The 19,405-nt window shown below is 39.5% G+C and overlaps 1 protein-coding gene across 7 annotated transcripts in view; it reads right to left on the bottom strand.

Moving 5' to 3' along the window:
• Positions 1-19,405, bottom strand: part of EML6 (EMAP like 6) — a 271,245-nt gene that overhangs the window by 110,552 nt on the left and 141,288 nt on the right. For all 7 annotated transcript variants that reach the window (XR_008289307.1, XR_008289308.1, XR_008289309.1 and 4 more), the window contains exons 8-11: positions 8,396-8,597; positions 5,689-5,826; positions 3,699-3,955; positions 1,296-1,508 (exon numbers count right to left, since the gene is read on the bottom strand). Coding sequence is in view for 4 of the 7 variants with exons in the window: in XM_027072439.2 (XP_026928240.1) it covers positions 1,296-1,508; positions 3,699-3,955; positions 5,689-5,826; positions 8,396-8,597 (810 nt within the window). In the remaining 3 variants the exon portion in view is untranslated. The remainder of the gene's footprint in view (positions 1-1,295; positions 1,509-3,698; positions 3,956-5,688; positions 5,827-8,395; positions 8,598-19,405) is intronic.

The raw sequence follows: 19,405 nt of genomic DNA, 5'->3' as shown, positions 1-19,405 counted from the left end.
CATCACTCAGCAGTCAACCTCCCCTTACTCTGCAGGTGTCTCCTGGGTTCCATCATCCTCAGGGTCAGTTTACCCATCAGGGGGTCTTGTTTGGACAGGCAGCACTATTCATCGCCTCCCACCCCCCTTTCCCCATTCTTATCAATACATTCAGGATCTCCATTTCTAGACCCAAATCCACTCTACAAGGCTTGGGAATATGCAGGAAATAACAATTCTGGGTGAGTTACCTTCTTTCCTAGTCTTCACATGTGAGGCCAACAGTATTGTTTCTGGCCTCAGGGATGTATGTTTCTTCTCAGTTCCCAGACCGGTTGCCTAACTCACATTCTGCAAGTACATTACTCAATCCAACAGGACACACCCTATTACTCAAAAAGCCCGTTAGGGAGAGGAGAGTGTGAATTAGGCACGGGAGGTAATTTTGTGCCTCAAGCATTTTAAACTGATGGCCATGCTGTCAAGCGTAAATGATGGTTTGCTGTGCGTTTTATGTTCAATTCTCTACCATAACTGTTGGTGCTTCAAAACTGCCAGTTAGCCGAAAATGACTTTCTGATTACATTTTTCCATCCCTTCCCTTTCTTAATTTAAAAATTGTTCAAGTGAATGAATTTTCAAGCAATAACACGTCCCTGATGATTACTTTCCAAACATCTGATTTTCAGGGTGCTAGTGGGGAGTCTCAGAAAAGCCTGTGTATGGGCTTTGTCTAAACTTTTTAAGGAAGAAGAAGACAGGGTCATTACTTGGTTAACTCAGTCACATTCCACAAAGTCTAAAGGTGCAACAAAAATTAAAGCGACAACATTTTAACAACAGTAAGACAAAACAACAAAATGTGAGAGGAGGAAGAGTTCTTTTGAACCAATCTTCACTCTCAAAAATTTCACCAGTTATGTAAATTGGGTTTGCAAAATAAGCACTACAACAAGCAGTCCACGAATTGTGTTATCACCAGAGTATTCACTTTTAGATTTTATCTAAAAAAGATTTTGCTTTGCTTTCCATGTATACGCACAATTAGCAGTGAAGCCTAAGAGAATTTTATTTACAATATTTTAATGTAATATGTGATTTAAATTATGAGTATTTATTCACATAAATAAAAACAAAACAAACTATGATTTGGTTAAAATGTAAAACATGAAGCTTATGAATTACAAACTGGTTAGTAATAACTGAACAAATTCTGCCTTAAATTAGTAATTTTAGAATATCAAATAGTCTGGTTTACACTGTGTACACCTTCTAGATTAAATATTTATTCAATGAAATATCTCTTTTGGCCTTACCTTTCTTGAGACAAGGAAATTTAAACAATTTAACCAGTCCAAAATCATCTCCAGACACCAGCACTGAGCTGTTGTAATTTGCATCCACCGAATTGATGTCAGTGACATCGGTGTATTTAGGCCAAATTCCACTCACTTCGGGGCCTTTCACACATGTCCAGGAGGCCCAGGGAATCCCTTTGATTTCTTCTTTACTTGTTAAAGGCTTCCCAGCTGAAAATAATCAATACATGGCAACATAATGTTACATTTATTTATTTTTAAAAATTTTTAACATCTATTTATTTCTGAGACAGAGAGAGACAGAGCATGAATGGGGGAGGGTCAGAGAGAAGGAGACACAGAATCCGAAACAGGCTCCAGGCTCCGAGCTGTCAGCACAGAGCCCGACGCGGGGCTCGAACTCAGGGACCGCGAGATCATGACCTGGGCTGAAGTCAGCCGCTTAACCGACTGAGCCACCCAGGCGCCCCCATAATGTTACATTTAAATAAAAAGCATATTCTAATTTGTTTTATTCCTTTTCCATATAGAGGTCTATATGGAGGGTTTAAAAAAAAAAACTTCCATAAATCAAGGAAACTGTAGATTCTAATCTCTTTACCAAATTTATGATTTTTTTCTTCTTCCAGCAGGGTTTAAAGAAAGTGTATGATCAAAACTCAGATACAGAGACAAGAAAGAAAATGATCACTGTACTCAGTGTAATATCTGAAACTACTATACAGCTCGTATGCTTTGATTATTGAAAGTCATATTGACTTTTATGCAATCGTATGTTATCACATTTAGTCACCAACATTTTGCCTGATTTCTAAGAAGTTTATTCTGGACTTCTACCTTTCATAATTCAAGGAACCATAGAAGTGATTTTTTAAAATTTCGGCTCAAAAAATTAGTATGAAAAGTTAATGGATTTTAAATTTAAAAGCATTAGACAATGAAAACTGAAAGTGGTTGGGGAAAATAGCCTTGACAGTGTGCTCGATATGTTCTCAAATGTGTGGCAACTCCCGGCTTGTACCAAAAGCAGGTGAGGGATGTCCCCAGAGGGCATGCAAAAGCAGAACCACACTGATACAGAAATGCTTGGGAAAATGTCCAGCCATACACAGTTTTAAAATTTAAAATGAAGACAATTTAGTGTACCACCTCAGAGTTTCTTCTTCAAAAATAAATATTTTCAAATAAAGAATCATCTGTGAGAGTAGGTGCTCTTATGCGTTACTGGTGCACTGCCAAACTGGCATGCAGAAATTCTGGACTGGAACAGCATGACATAAAAATTCATTAAGATGACCATAAAATGAGAGAGTTGACAGAACATAGTCCTTGACCCAGCATTCCCCCTTTGGAGAATATCGTCCAAGGAAGTGACTCAGAAGAGAAAATCCCACCTGTACCAAGGTATTTCGAGATGCACGGTCCGTACCAGCAAAGAAACAGGAAATGAGCCTAAATGCTCACTAACGGGAGAATGAGATAGCAAATTGTGATATTATCACTAAGAGGATTTTACTTTGTTACTGCAGGTGAGAAATGTGTATTCCTTAATTTTTCACATACAGAAAATATATATGAAATAATTTCAAGCAAAGAAAGTAGACACACAGAAATATGTTCCTAGTAATGGTGTGCTAATGATTTGACAGGGCAGAGAACTCTAAAAAGCTGAAGTTACATTAGATGGTATATATTATTTTACATATAAATTAATTATTCAATAAAAATTTTAAGATGAAATATAATTACTTGAGGACAAGATTCATGTTAAATATTATACTTTTCCACTTACATTAAAAAATCATTAGTCACAGATTACAATACAGAAACTTGTCTTTTATTTCTACCATTTTAGTATTACAAACTAAATGTTACTGAATGTTATCAAAGTCTGATGAATCTCTTCTAAAAGAGACAGCGAAGGTCACAAATAGAAATTGTGTTTTTTAAATCCTAATTAGCATATTTCACCAAATAATACCTTAAGGGCTTCCAATTATGAAGAACACAGATTTTGGAATAAAATCATCATAGTAAATAAGGACTGTGATCCTCAAATATTTAGCGTTTTTTTTAGTATTTTTCTAGGCTATTTTTCCTTTCACTTATCTTTAGGCATTCTTTTAATTTCTAAGTATATATCTTTTGCCCATTATAACCATTTCAAGTATTTACGTCCAGTCTGCGCCTCATGTTTTCATGATCTCTTTCACTGTGCAGTGTTTTTTAAAATTTTAACGTGTTCCAATTTAGTTATCTTTTCTTTGGGAGTGTGAGATTTGGGGGGTCATGTTTCTGAAAACATTCCTTGCCCTGAGGTCATGATGACATTCTCATACATTTGCTGACTCTGGTTCGAAGTTTTGATTTTCACCACCATCCAGGGCCTGCGTGACTCACATGGCATCTTGTAGAACAGGCGTTCTCCCGCGCCGTCATTGGTCTGCAAGTATTTGCTATCCAAAGACCAGTCAATGTGTGTGATGAAACTAAGCGACTTGCTGCATTCTCCAATTTTCTTATACCGCTGGGCAACGGCATACACGTCCACTGGGCCATCATTGGATCCCACCGCGAGGTAAGAGCCATCTGGAGAAAATTTCATTTCATGAATGACTTCTTTTCGATCTTTGATATGAACCACTTCTGTCATATCTCTATAAGAATAAAAACCAGCAATAAAAAGTGATAAGCAGCAAATCTAGAAATAGGAACCCCAAGCCATGTTTTAAAATTTGTATGTCAGAGAAAAAAATGTTTCAAAAGAGAGAGAACACGTGTAAGAATTAAAGGAATAACTTTTGGGGAAAAATATAAAACTATTTACTTAGTTTCTGGCCAATTTAGGCAAAATTAACCAACATTTTAAATACTATCTGGGCTTCCAAAGTAAAAACAAAACAAAACAAAATTTAATGAAATGCATATTTGCTTTCATGTTTAATTGTTATTTTCCCCTAAAACTTTGTGCTTCAAAAATTTGGGGTTTGTAAAATTGTTTTCAAAACATGCCCTGGAGAAAGGTAAACGTCCACCAAGGGTAGCATAAACATCAACCATCTTTTTTATACTTTAAGATCAAGTAACCAGCGGCTGTGAAGCTTGATGCTTACTGTTGCAAAAAAGAGCAAGTCCAAAAAGCATAAGAGGAAAATTTCTTTTTAAATATTAAATTCTTATGTCATTATTTAATTGTTACCAGGAAAGGTCAACAATGCATACGTCATGTCACTGGAATATTTTGTATCCTTTCCGATCAGGTTCTGGTAAGAAATGCTGCCTGAATTTGAAAGCTGCCACCATGAGACAGAATTGTGGCTAGCAGTCTCCTAGGCCAGCACCGAAGACTTCACCCACTGCCAACACAATCAGTGCATACATGATGGCAAATATGTGCTTCTATGTGGTAATTCCCCTCACCAGCTATCACTTATTAATAGCAATATATTATATAATATAATGTTTACTCTAATATCATCAAATAGGTTTTTTGGATTTTTGTTTGTTTTGGCTTAGGAAATCCATCAAAAAGAAAAGAAAATCTGGTAACTGGCCATCTTTCCATACCATCACTAAGCAGAGAAAGAAAACGTTGCCCATCAACCCAGCATTAAGTCATGTGTGGTTGGTAAGGAGAATTTAGTGTAATAAACTGTGCCAAGATCATTTTTCAAACCTATATAGAATTTTCTATGTGCAAAACATGCAGTATCTAATTTACAGCTGCATTTTCTTTCTGTAATCACAAATTGTAGAAGCCATAAAAAACAACCAGTGTTATTTAGAGAAATTACAAGTGTGGGTCATAATTTTTGTCCAGTAAATATAGTGTGTTAATAAATATGAAATATTCCATTTTATTTTTCATTATAGGTGGAAGAAATTTTGACTCAAGCTCACCTCTAAAAATCTGGCACTGCTAGAGACTGCTTTCTCATTTCTTTCTCTTTTCTTGGCTTCCTATAAGCCCAAACCCCCTTGGGACCAGATGAGCTTAGGAGTTCATTATTCAGTGGATTTTAGAAAGGTTCATATACAATATATTATGTAATACCCTCCACAGGAGCTAGGGCAACACCCCATATTAAAAACATTAATATTTTTGTAGTGAATCACATTATAGAGAATTATTCCTACTAGGAGATTAATAGGCAATAAACAGTCTCAGATCAGTTCATTGGGTCAAGACGTGCTGTCAAAGAAGTTGCCAAAGAACGGTGGATTTTCAGAGTGTTTGGATTTGGGAATTACAGATCCGGTGACTGAATCTAGAATGTTCCTACTTGAAAGAATAAATGCATTTTTCCTAAAGTCCAGGCATACATTGTGACCAGGAGAACTAGTTTAACACAAGAGCATTTCTGATATCATTTTCCCTAGCAGCACGTGCCTGACTCGGAGAACAATGAAAGAGCCGTCCTTCATGCCCAGGGCCAGCTGAGATCCATCCGGGCTGAAGGCCACACTGCGAACTGCTTCCTCCATGTTACAGCGGGCGATCAAGGCATGGTCAGCCAGGCTCCATAGCCTAAGCACAAGGACAAAGTAAAAACAAAACCAGTTTCTCAGCCATCAGCCAGCCCTAGGCTGGAAGGCTGTTCACCACTCTGATGATGATGACAACACAGGACGCACTAATTTCATACTAGTGTCCTTCCTCACGGCATGTCTGGCAATCTAAGAAGGTGTTTAGATTATCATTGGGTCATTTGCACCATTTGAAATCCCCAGCAAGAACTCTAAGACCAGAAAACCATTTCCAAAGATTTTGAGATTAATCAAATAAAGACATTTTAAACACTACTTCACACATCTTGCTATTCTCTTTGGAAATTAAACATTGTTCTTTATTTATACCAAGAATTGTTAATAACATTTAGAGAAAAAGAAGTACTACTAGGTGTTATTGTTAGTTTGTTTAAAATAATATGAGTGTCCTTCTAATAACTGTGTTATTTAAGTGCAGATAAATGGAAACACACATTACATTTATTGGCCTCCCTGGCAAGAAAGAGTATCTGTCTACAGTCACCCGCTGTCATGCTTCACAAGGCCTCTGGGTGTCCCACTGCAGATAGATCCACTCGCCCTGGTTGAGGCAGATACTTTAAGTGCCCCCGGCTGATGGGCACAGCTACTGCTGGAGAAATGGAGGTCAAGGGGCACGTGCCCCTAACACAGTTTGCAGCAGCTCCTGGAACACCTAATCCAGGCACCTCAGACTGAGTGAACGTGGACTAGGTATTTGAAGATGCAAATAAGCATTTAAATGTCAGTTGTGATTGGGTAACTGACCTCTATCTGTTAGTACTCTTAAGACAGGCTTCTCTTAACATACAAACATTAGTATCTGCCAGAGGGGACAGAAAATCTCGAGTTCCACCATAGGGAAGCAAGAATAAGTCACATGTGGTGCGGTTTCTCTAAATGCATTCTGCCATCAGGACGGACGGGGGCATGCTCCTTAAAATGGAGAGTTGCACAGTGAAGAGCTTACTGATCCCTTAGGCAGCCTGCACTGTTCAGCCTAAAGCTCATGGTAGTCTTTCAATACCTCATCCATTATTCATAATCTCATGCTGCTTTTAGCCTTGTACTATTTTAAGCAATGTAAGCTTTGCTTTACTAGCATGCAGAAACCATCACTCCCCAGTAGACTGTACCATCCTATAAAGTCACTAAGCTGATCTTGCTCAAGAAATTAGGAGTCAGACCCTTCTTAAATTTCAATACTCCGTGTAAAATAACATTTGTCATTTGAGCCAAATTAATGGTTAAGAGGAATAAGACAAATTCTGACAGCCAGGGCTCCTTGGAGATGTTTGTAATTTTGAGACTCAACTAATTTGTCAAAATACAAAAGCCAAAGACTTTCTTGAAATCATTTCTACCTGGATAAATATAAATCGAGTATCGCAGGTGTTTGAGTAAGTTGGTGGTACCATTTTGCCTGTTCGGGGAAAGCTCAGAGTAAAGGAAGGAAAAGGAAGAGAGGAGAAAGTTGGGTAAAGAGAAACTTAAGCCAAATAAACATTGATGCCTCATGGAGACACACTGTGTTTTCACTGATCTTTAGATTGATGGGGCTTCAGGGCCTGGTAAAGATCACAAAATGGATTTACTTTTAAAATTATACCTCAGTAATGAGCACACCGTGTCTTGATCAGATTCACAGACATACAGAGTAAGAGCAAGGGAGAAGCAGGAACCTGCTTCTAGTCTACAAAATTCTAATTTAGCTACTAGAGCCCAGAAGCAGTAATCAATCAACAAACTGATGGACCAGCCTCTCCCTCCCACCGGCATACACTCTTTCTGGCCTGCTTGTCATTGGGCACATTTAAAGGTCAGCAGTAAATACAAAAATATTGAAGTCAGTGTAACAAACTTCATCACACACTTCTAAACCCTGTGTTCAGTCCTTCAACAGTCACAAGGACATCAGAGGTGTCCTCGTATTGCTCATTTTATGCAATGCTGTGCTCTCAAAGAATAACAAATGATCCACAGCAAGAATCCTTGAGGCCCTAATAAAATTGCCTATTTTCTCAGGAACCAGCACTTTCCTTTGATTTGAGGACAATGTCCAAAATTCCATTCGAGAATTTGCAAAGAAAGAACTGTTTACTCACATACTGAAGGCAACTCTGAAAATCAGAACTTAAGTTCTTTTGAAGACGAGTTCATGAATTCACCAGTGGAGATGAAGGTAGGAGAAAACGGAAATGCCGTGTGCAGTCCCCTGCAGATGACCCAGCATATGAGGGGCAAATATGATCTTAGCACAGATGAATGCGCTTATCTTATGCTCTTATCTTTGATTGAAAGAGAACTGGGAGCCTATCTAACCAGGAGCAGTGTATTTTCACTCACTCAGAGCACTTTCACAACTTAAGATACAGCCAGAGAAAGGCAGCAACAACAAAATGCTAAGAAGCCAAGTGTGGTTGGACTCAGTGTCTCAACGTTCTGTTTGGAACACGTGTGGTTCTACACTGTGGTTTATCCGTCTCTTGCGTAACAAGCAAATTTGGGTACAGTGACTCTGTTGTCCCAAGGCAGTCAGTGCCTGACGACCGCCAATGCCAAGGCCTCACCTGACAGAGCGATCGTCACTTCCCGTCACAGCCAGGGGCTTCTTGGGGTGCAGGGCCAGAGCCCAGAGCTCCCCCTCACAGTGGCCTTGCAGGATCAGCATTGGCTTGTCTCGTTCGCGCACAATCACTTCAAATATCTCACTGTCCTGGGTCCCTGCTAGGAGGCGGTCTGCTTTCCAGCACACGCTCCGGATGGAGAGGCCTGAGGGAAACAAGCAATTAAATAAAATGAAAGCATGTATTCACACCATTGACGAAGAAAGGAAAACACCTACATGTCCTTTCACCAGGATAGCATCTGATGTAACACATCTTAAAAACTCCTGAAGGAGAAACACCAACACCACACACCATCCTGTATTATTTACCATTTCCTTACCCCTCACCATCTGGATTTTACACATGAGTAGTCACTCTTTCCCGTCTGACTTAGGATAACCATGTGTTTTTACATCAGGATGCATGTGAAATACTACATCTTAAAATGAGTATTAGAAGAAAAAGGTCTTTATGAAAACCTATCCGTTTTTGAAATAATGTACTTCTGATTTACTACGGAAAAGTTAACAGTCACTTCAGTCTTTAGGATGCTAACACTGTATTAAAAGTTAAAAACAAAAAAAAATTTAATGTTTAGTTTTAGTTTTGAGAGAGAGAGTGAGAGAAAGAGAGAGCGTGCGCAAACGAGCATGCACCAGTGGGGGAGGGGCAGAGAGAGAGGGAGACACAGAAGCAGGCCCCAGGCTCTGAGCTGTCAGCACAGAGCCCCATGCGGGGCTCAAACTCATGAGCTGCGAGATCATAACATGAGCCAAAATCGGACAGCTTCACTGACTGAGCCACCCAGGCGCCCCTAACGCTATGTTAAAATTCTATGTGGGTGATACTCCAGAATGGCTAATTGTCATATCGGATAAGTTTACTATGATCAGAACCTAGACTCATTTTGCTGGATAAACAGATGTACCATGTCCCAGAAATATGCAAATGAAACTGATTTCAGTCTCAAAATACCATCAAACATTTGTCAGTGAAGATGTTATTCTTCCCCCACTTAACATTTTATACAATGCTCCCTAAAGGCACAGTACTTCTTTGAAACACAATCTTCCACCTCAGGAGTACTTCATACTCTCCAGGCAGGTCTTTATTTGCCTGTCTGATTTGTGATCTCTTGAACTTCTTGTCAGTTTTGTTGCTTACCAGGTACATTATTTATTCACTTCGTGAGTTTTCTCAGGTCTGAATTAGAAATACAGATAGAATCCCACTTTCATAAGTACTGTAAATAAGGCAGGGATGTGGTAAGCTTTGAGATCTGAGTCGTCTCCCTAGTGGGCTTCCTGTCTTCGGCGTAGAAAGTACCAGAAGTCAGAGCACAGGTCTTTACTCCTGCTCTACACTTGATTGGCCAGACACACCAGGAGTGTCCCTTTCTCTCTGGAGACCAGTTTTTCTCTGCATTAAATGCAGACTATAATTAAGGAGACCATGTAATTTATCACCCAAATTGTGACTACTTTGAAAGTCAAATTAAATTTACATACTTCAAAAATGTTTATTTTTTTCCCCAAGAAAGCAGCTTTACCATGTTAAAATAAAAAGTTCTATCAAAATATTTTCAAAGATAAAATTATAGTGACACTGCATTACAAAATGAAAAGTCCAGAACAGAGGAATGAATAGGCAGGGCACAGAGGATTTCCAAGGCCCTGAAACTCTTCACTATCATGGTAGATACATGTTACTATGCATGTAATATGCACAGAATATACAACACTGAATGTGAACTCTAATGCCAACTATGGGCTTTGAGTGATGATGCATCAATGTAGCTTCTCCCATGGTAACAAAGGTACCACTCCGGTGGGGGGTGTGGGAGGCAGGGCATATATGGTGGCAGGGGGGATAGGAGAAATCTCTATACCTTCCATTTAATTTTGCTGTGAACCTGAAGCTGCTCTAAAAAAATTAAGTCCATAAAAAAAAAATCCAGGACAAATGCTAATGCAAATGGGCTGCTGGGACAAAAGAAGGGTTAACTGGGGGTATATGGGCACACTTTGTAATCCTCACTTTAATCAACTCACAGTGGCCTTAAAAGGATCCGATGAGATGATGCATTTATTTACAAAAAAAAGTATTTTTTTTTTTGATGCACAAGCCTATTTTTACACGCAGTAACTCTCTTTACCCCTTGCTCTGAATGCAGTTACATGTCTTGAAATGGAAGGAGAAAGCACACCGGCAGATTTATTATTCCTGCTTTTAGTAAGTAGAGATACCTTGGCAACGGTTAGTTCAGGGTCATTCAAAACCTTTCTAGCAAACATCGTGACAGGCTTTCAAGGTTGGGACGGACAGGGACGTGGTGAAAGCAGCCAGAGGAAGACTGCAGAATGACAGGGCAGGCAGCTTAGCGGCAGGCAACTCTGCCTTATAGCAACAATCTCTTTGCCCTGTCCCTTTCTTGTCCTAATCTCTTTCTCATGCTTTTCTAGAGGTTTAGTTACCACTCTCTAATTAACACAGTCCAGTTTCTTCCAGGAGGGGAGTCAATTTGTCTCCCTGCTGTCCTCCCAGCAGATCCTCCCTTAGGATCACCTATGATTTTATTCCAGAAGAGGTACAACACCTTGTTCTTCAGAAAACAGGAAGTAAAGAGGGATGTTAATTCCACTGCAGTATCAGTAAAATCTCAAATAATTTACTTTTTATTATATTTATTGTCCGTTTCATCTCACTAATGTCTGTGAATACAGGAGTTTTCTCAGTTTTATACACTGTTGTATCCTCAGTACCTACCACAGTGTTTGACATGTAGTACGTGCTCAATGAAAATGGCTGAATAAAATAAAACATTAGAATCACAAACATTTCTTGTGTCCTTGGAGATAACCAAGAAATAAAAGAATATCCTCATCCTCAATGAAACCATTTAAAGGAGGGACATATTGACTCACTCATTCAAACAATTTTTATTAAGTGCCTACCATGTGCCCAAGACCAGAGCTTGAACAGTGAATAAGCCAGCCCATGCCCTATTGGAAATTACATTCTAAAGAGGAGCAAGACATTTGTAAGCAGACATTTACACACCAAAAATCAATTAAAATGATATATACAAGGTTCTGGTTCAAGATGGAATGTAGGAGGATCCTGAATTCACCTCCTCCCATGGTCACACCTAATCGACAGCTACATATGGGACAATTCCCTCTGAAAGAAATCCAAAAGTACTTGAACAATTCCTATGTATCAGGCAAACAACAAAACACACACACACACACACACACACACACACAAACCCTCACATCTAAATGAGTAGGGTAGGCTCAGACATAATCTCAATATAAATCTCACCCTTGGGCCAGTAACCCACGATTGGGAAGCTCACAACTATGAGCTTCTTTCTGAGAAGTGGAGGGTTTGAACACCACATCCGGCACTCCACTACTTAAGACCTGCACCTGAGAGATGAACCCCCCAAATACCTAGTTTTGAAAGCCAATAGGGCTTGTATCCACAAGATCCACAAGGTTATAGCAAACTGAAAAACAGTGGGTTCACTGTGCTTATATTCCAGGGTCTGGTGCAGGGGTAGCTGAAATACCCAGTCTTTCTGTGAAACAGGCCTATTTGCTTAAAGTTTCAGTCTGAAGGGCAGGCATCTAACCTAACACACATCTAGAGGCCTACTGAAATACTCTGCAAAGACTGAAGAGGCCGGAGGGTGCCACATAGACACTTCCCTCTGCCTTCCAGCTTGCTGTTATCTCCAGGAAAGATACAAGGGGCACCATGGTTTTTGTGGCTACTGCCCAAGGGTCACCCCTTGAACTTTCCGCCAGCAGTGCCTACATTCATTGATCCTACAGGACTGTAGGGACTGTAGGGAAATACAAATCAAAACCACAATGAGATACCATCTCACACCTGTCAGAATGGCTAACATTAACAACTCAGGCAACAATAGATGTTGGCAAAGATGCAGAGAAAGAGGATCTCTTTTGCACTGCTGATGGGAATGCCAACTGGTGCAGCCACTCTGGAAAACAGTGTGGAGGTTCCTCAAAAAATTAAAAATAGAACTACCCTACGACCCAGCAATTGCACTAATAGGTATTTATCCAAGGGATAGAGGTATGCTGTTTTGAAGGGGCACATGCACCCCAATGTTTATAGCAGCACTATCAACAATAGTCAAAGTATGGAAAATGCCCAAATGTCCCTCGATGGATGAATGGATAAAGAAGATGTGGTATAAATATACAATGGAGTATTACTAAGCAATAAAAAAGAATGAAATCTTGCCATTTGCAACTATGTGGATGGAACTAGAGGGTATTATGCTAAGCGAAATTAGAGAAAGACAAATATCATATGACTTCACTGATATGAGAACTTTAAGATACACAACAGATGAACATAAGGGAAGGGAAGCAAAAATAATATAAAAACAGGGAGGGAGACAAAACATGAGACTCTTAAATATGGAGAATAGAGGGTTACTGGAGGGGTTGTGGGAATGGGGACGGGCTAAATGGGTAAGGGGCATTAAGGAATCTACTCCTGAAATCATTGTTGCACTATATGCTAACTAACTTGGATGTAAATTTTAAAAATTAATTAAAATAAATAAATAGAGAGAACAAACTAAGGTGGATGAGGGGGTGGGGCAGAGGGAAACTGGCTGATGGGCACTAAGGAGGGCACTTGCTGGGATGAGCACTGGGTGTTGTATGTAAGCCAATCTGACAGTAAATTATATACATTAAAAAAAATTATAGGCCACTTGCCTGATAAGCATAGATTTAAAAGTCATGAAAAAATTTTTGCAAATCAAATTCAACAATACCATAAAAGATTCTTACACCATGGTCAAGAGGGATTTATTCCAGGGATGCAAGGATGTACGACATCTATGTACCAATCAATATGGTACACCACATTAACAAAGTGAAGGATATAAGTCATATGATCATCTCAATAGATACAGAAAACGCATCTGACAAAACTCATTATTCATTTATGATAAAAACTCTCAACAAAGCACACAAAGAGGGAATGTAACTCAACATAACGAAGGCTACATATGACAAGTATACAGCTAACATTATACTCAATGGGGAAAAGCTAAAAGCTTTTTTCTAAGATGAGGAACAAGATAAGGATGCCTACTCTTGTCACTTATTCAGTGTAGTATTTGAAAGTCCTACTCAGGGAAACTTGGCAAAAAAAAGAAGTAAAAGGCACCTAAATTGTTAAGGAAGAAGTGAAACTGTCACTATTTGCAGATAACATGATTTGATATATAGAAAACACTAGAGGATCACAAAAAATTTAGAACTAATCACAAATTCAATGAAGTTGCAGGATACAAAATCAATACCCCCAATCAGCTGCATTTGTGTATGCTAAAAATGACCTATCAGCAAGAGAAACTAAGTAAACAAACCCACCTATAATTGCATCAAAAAGAATAAATACTTAGGAATAAATTTAACTAAGGAGGTAAAAGACCTGTACACTAAAAACTATAAGACATTGATGAAAAAAACTGATGATGACACAAATCCATGGAAAGATATTCCATGCTTATGAACTGAAAAAAATTAAGATTGTTAAAATAAGTAGAATGCTCATACGACACAAAGCACTTTGCAGTTTCAATGCAATCCCTATCAAAATTCTAATGGCATTTTTTGTAGAATAAACAACCCTAAAATTTGTTGTATGGAACCACGAAAGACCCTGAATAGACAAAACAATCTTAAGAACAAAGCTGGAGGCAACATGCTTCCTGAATTCAAATTCTATCACAAAGCTACAGTAACCCAAACAGTATGATATTGGTATAAACAGAGATACACAGATCAGTGGAACAGAATTGAGACTCCAGATATATAGAGACTCCAGAATTGAGACCATAGATATATGGTCAATTGATTTATGACAAAGGAATCAAGGGACAGTGGGAAAGGGACAGTCTTTTCAATAGTGAGTGTTGGGAAGACTGGACAGCCACACACAGAAGAATGTAACTGGACCACTATCTTACACCGTACATAGAAGTTAACTCCTTATGGATTCAAGAATATATGAGCTGGGTGGCTCAGTTGGCTAAGCATCAGACTCTTGAATGCAGCTCAGGTTGTGATCTCATGGTGATTGTGGTATGTTGAGTATGGGGCCTGCTTGGGACTCTCTCTCCCTCTCTCTCTCTCTCCCTTCCCTACTCACACTCACACACACACTCTCTTTCAAAACAAATAAATAAACATTTAAAAACAAAAAAGAGCATAAGAGCTGAAACCATAAAACTCCTAGAAGGAAACATAGGCTTTCTGAAGTCACTCTTGGCAATGATTTTTTTGCCTCACACCAAAAGTAAAGGCAACAAAAGCAAAAATAAACAACTGAGACTACTTCAAACTAAGAAGCTCCTGCACAGCAAACGAAAGCAAAAGCAAAATGAAAAGGTAACCTACTGAAGAAAGTATTGGCATATCAAATATCTGATAAGATGTGAATATCCAAAATACATAAATAACTCATGCAGCTCAAGCAAAAAAATAAAATAAAGAATCCAATTTAAAAATGGGCAGAGAATGTGAATAGACATTTCTCCAAAGAAGACCTACAGATAACCAACAGATGCATGAAAAAGTGCTGGATATCACCCATCATCAGGGAAATGCAAATCAAAACCACAATGAGATACCACTGCACAATGGCTATCATTTAAAGAGACAAGAAATAACATGTGTTGGTGAGGATGTGGAGAAAAGGGAACCCTTGTACACCGCTGGCGGAAAGGTAAACTGGCGCAGCCACTGTAGTAAGCGACATGGAGGTTTCTCAAAAATTAAAAATACAACTAACACATGATCAAGCAATTCCACAGACAGATATTTACCCAAAGGAAACAAGAACACTAATTCAAAAGGAAAATGAAACTCCATGTTCACTGTAGCATTATTTACAATAGGCTGCTTCCATGTTCGGGTTAAGGGTTTATCGGTGGATAAAGGAATAAAGAAAATGTGGCATACATGCATACACACACACACAGGAATATTATTCGGCCATAAAAAAGGAGACACCAATTGAGGGCATTATGCTAAGTGAAATAAGTCAGAGAAATACAAATATTATATGAACTCACTTTTATGTGGAATCTAAAAAACAAACAAGCAAACCCGAATTCACTGATACAGGGAACAGATTGGTGGTTGTTCAGGTGTGGGGTGGGGATGCGAGGTAGGCAAGAGGTAGTCAAAATATACAAACATAGAGTTCTAAAATAAGTTAAGTCCTGGGAATGTAACAAACAACATGATGACTATAGGCTCACAACACTGTGTTGTATATCTGTAACTTGATCAGAGAGTAGATCTTAAAAGTTCTCAGTAAAAGAAAAAAATTGTAACTGTGTGGTAACAGACATTAACTACACTTACTGCAGTGATCATTTTGCAATATATACACATATTGAATCATTATGTACACCTGAGATGATGTCATATCAATTACATCTCAACAAAAATGATGGACACGTACAGATATACGCACAGGTCTCAGCAGTGTGTTTAACTGTTATTGAAAGAGCCAAACCCCAATCCCCTCCTAATTCCACTGTCTTCAAGACTCCCCCTTTCTGAGCAGGCCTGGCACCTGTGGCTGTCCCGTAAGCATGAGTATGCCAGTTCTCCCCATGGCCTCCAACAGCACGTCCTCTTCCATGAGGCTAAATGGCTCGAAATTCTGGCATTTTATTTGGTCCAGTATACAAACAGTTGTTTCTCCCCACCACCCCGACTATTCTTTTACCTACTGATTTTGGGGAACAGATTCAGAAAGGTTAAAGATTATAAAAAACAATCTGCTACCTGGAAGTGACATATGTTAACATTTTTACAATGTTTGCTTTGTCTTTTAAAAAGAGGTTTAGGAACAAAGAAAAACTTTCCAACTCAGTGAAGACTGATGAGCCTGTCAAGTTATACAGCGCCCACTGTGTTCTCAGACTGTGTCCAGAGGGTTCTTGGATTCCTCCATAGGGCCTACAGGGTTTGGCAAGGAGAGGGTGGGAAATCAAGAGACCAAGAGTCAGAGTTTGAGGATCCCACCTCTGTTTTCCCTCAGCACCTCACAATTTGTTTCATAGCAGATTTCATTTGATAAAAAAGATTCCACTCAACTAATCAACATATGGGAGAGGCTTTACAGAAGGCAAAAGCAATAGAATAAAGTTGATATGGATAATTTCTGACTAAATATGGGCAGAGGGAGGAGAAAGAAGGAGGAAAGGAGTTGTTACATTTTCATTGTTTACAATATAAACTTAATGAGATGTGAACATTTTCTCTCAGAGACCAACTCAGTCTCTCCATAAATACTTAGTTCTTCCAACAGATAAATTATGTTTTGCCACATCAGATAGGTCAATCCCAGGAGTCTACCTAAAAAGATGGATAGGATACTGGACCACTCTGACATCCAAGGTAACTGTTTAAAATAGGAATCACTTCCTGAAAACACCTCAGCAGGCATAGAACTGTATTCAAGTTTGCTAATAATATCCTATTTTCATCATTTCTGAACTTAATTGCTGTTCTGCATGCAAGACTTGTGAAGAGAACAGCGAAGTCTCTTCTGGGTACATTCTGGAGAGTCCCTGGTGTTGTGGCAGATCCCTGACAGGATTCTGACAGTATTGTTCTTCTGTTGTCTACTAAGACTCGGTTTTACCTTCTCTGACACAAATGCAGAGAACAGTAATGTAATCGTGGTTTCCTAGCCAGACTGGCCAAGATTGCTGTTACATTGAGAAATGACTAAGCTATTTTCGCTTTTTGTCTTCTGCTATGGGAGTCAGAAAAACATAAGCTATTATTTTAAATACGGATAGAAATCCACTAATAATAAAGACAGCTCCAGGAAAAACCATCCTAAGTATTTAAAATCACAGTTCTCTTTTCTTCTGGACAAGTGCATGTTTCAGAGACTTTTGACAGTATGGGCTGAAGGCATTTTGAATAGGTGAGGTTGCCTTCTTGGGCACTCCTCTACGAGAAATGTGGGGCTCTGGCCTGTGCTTGGTCCAGATAGCCAGCAGATGGCAGTAAAGAGCAACCACCCACCTAAACAAAAATCTACAACAAAGACCAAAATCTCACCAACCCTTCGCACAGTTTCATACTCAGAGCAGAGAATGAGTGGTAAACAGCATCCTTCTAATCCTTTTGGCGCATGTCCTGAAACCAGGGCAGGGGTAGATCTAGTCCATGAGTACTACATGAATATCCATACACACCTAGAGGACACTGCTTATTTTCCATCAGTTCACCAAGTGGTTGAGTATCTGGGCTGATTTATATGCCAGCCCCAACCCCTCCCAGCTGTGACCATGGCAAGCTGTTTAATCTTTCAAATCTTCAGTGTCCCTGTCTGTGAAGTGGAGAGAATATCAGCACTCATACTTTGCAGCACTCTTATGAGGAATCCATGCAATCATATATTTAAACACTTCACCTAGTGTTTGGCACTTAAGAAATTAATAAATCTGAGTTGTTACCTGAACCAGCAAGTTTTTGTCAGTCTCAGTGGAATGCACCTTACTGTATGTGCAGTCCGAGTCCAGCTCCAGGAAGATTTAACACCAGGAGCTACAAAGAAGTTGCAGTTACTTCCTTGTGTTATATCTTAGGTGCTGTTGTTGTTTTGATGTGCTAGCACCACAGACTGGTGGAAGGAAAGGCTATGGTCCAACACACAAAGACAGAACAAACTATTTGGGGAATAAAATGGTCTTTTCCCCCAATTATTTGGTCCAAGAAGGGAAGACGGTGTGTGTGTGTGGATGGGGGAGTGGGGGGATATTTGTGTTCTTAAATCCAGGGCTCGTAGGTCTGCTATACAGCAAAGGGACAAGAGCAGTTGCTCGGTCCTCATTGTGCATCATAATCTACAAGAAAAGCATTTTTAAAAAATGTTTTATTTATTTTTATGTTGAGACAGAGCATGCGAGCAGAGGAGGGGCAGAGAGAGAGAGAGAGAGAGAGAGAGAGAGAGAGAGAGAATCCCAAGCAGGCTACGTAAAAAGTGTTTTTTAAAAGTATGGATGCCTAAACCCCAACAAGAAATTCCTCTTGGTTGGCCGGGAGTGGGGCTAGGCATAGGTATTTTTAGCACCCCAGGGCAGAGGACTGCTTGTTGAGAGCCACTACCAAGTGGTTGCCAAGCCAGCGTGTGTTATCAGATTTAGTTCCATTGTTGAAAATTCAGATTTCCAGCTACATCACCAGCTGATTCTAATGCAATGGTTTTTCAGGTACAGGTTGGAAAACTCTGCCCTAGCGGATTAGAGAGTCCAAGTCTGATGACCAGAAGGCAAAAGAAAGTGCAATGATGAGAAGTCAATTCTGAGTCAAACAAGCCAGCTGTGTAAATGGGCAGGCATGATCCTCACTGGCATTACCCAGGCCTGTGCCCAGAATCGCACATATATGCTGGGAATGTTCATGACTTGGGAGGAGGCCCCATGGACAGCACCAGGACCTAAATGGGGACGGTAAATACCTGTTGAATAAATGATGAAATTACAGCAATGACCATATATATTAATAGCCCAAAGTCCCAGAGTGATCATGCGACAGAGAATAAAAATGAGGATTAGGGCAGACCAAGTCTGGAGCAAACACTCTTCCCCACAAAGATGATGCCTTTCTCCGTGGATATGCTTCCAGGACATGGTACCAATAATGAAACAAGATATGGTGATGGCTTGCACCTACAAACCTAACCTTATTAAAGATGGATTACTAAGGAGCACTCTCAGTAAAGAGGTAAAAGGTAATAAAAAAAAAAACACAAGAGAGAATTCACTCAGTTGGAGGGAATGTAGGGGGAGGATGGGGACATGACAGCAAGGACCTCTGATGCCCCTTGATTCATCTTAGGATAAAGTGGCTGAGGCCACCAAAGGGGTCTGGAGCAGGCCGGGGA

Source organism: Acinonyx jubatus, chromosome A3 (assembly GCF_027475565.1).
Source record: "Acinonyx jubatus isolate Ajub_Pintada_27869175 chromosome A3, VMU_Ajub_asm_v1.0, whole genome shotgun sequence".
NCBI classification, from domain to species: Eukaryota; Metazoa; Chordata; class Mammalia; order Carnivora; family Felidae; genus Acinonyx; species Acinonyx jubatus.
Note: the sequence above shows the minus strand (reverse complement) of the source record. Positions and strands in the feature narration are given on the sequence as shown.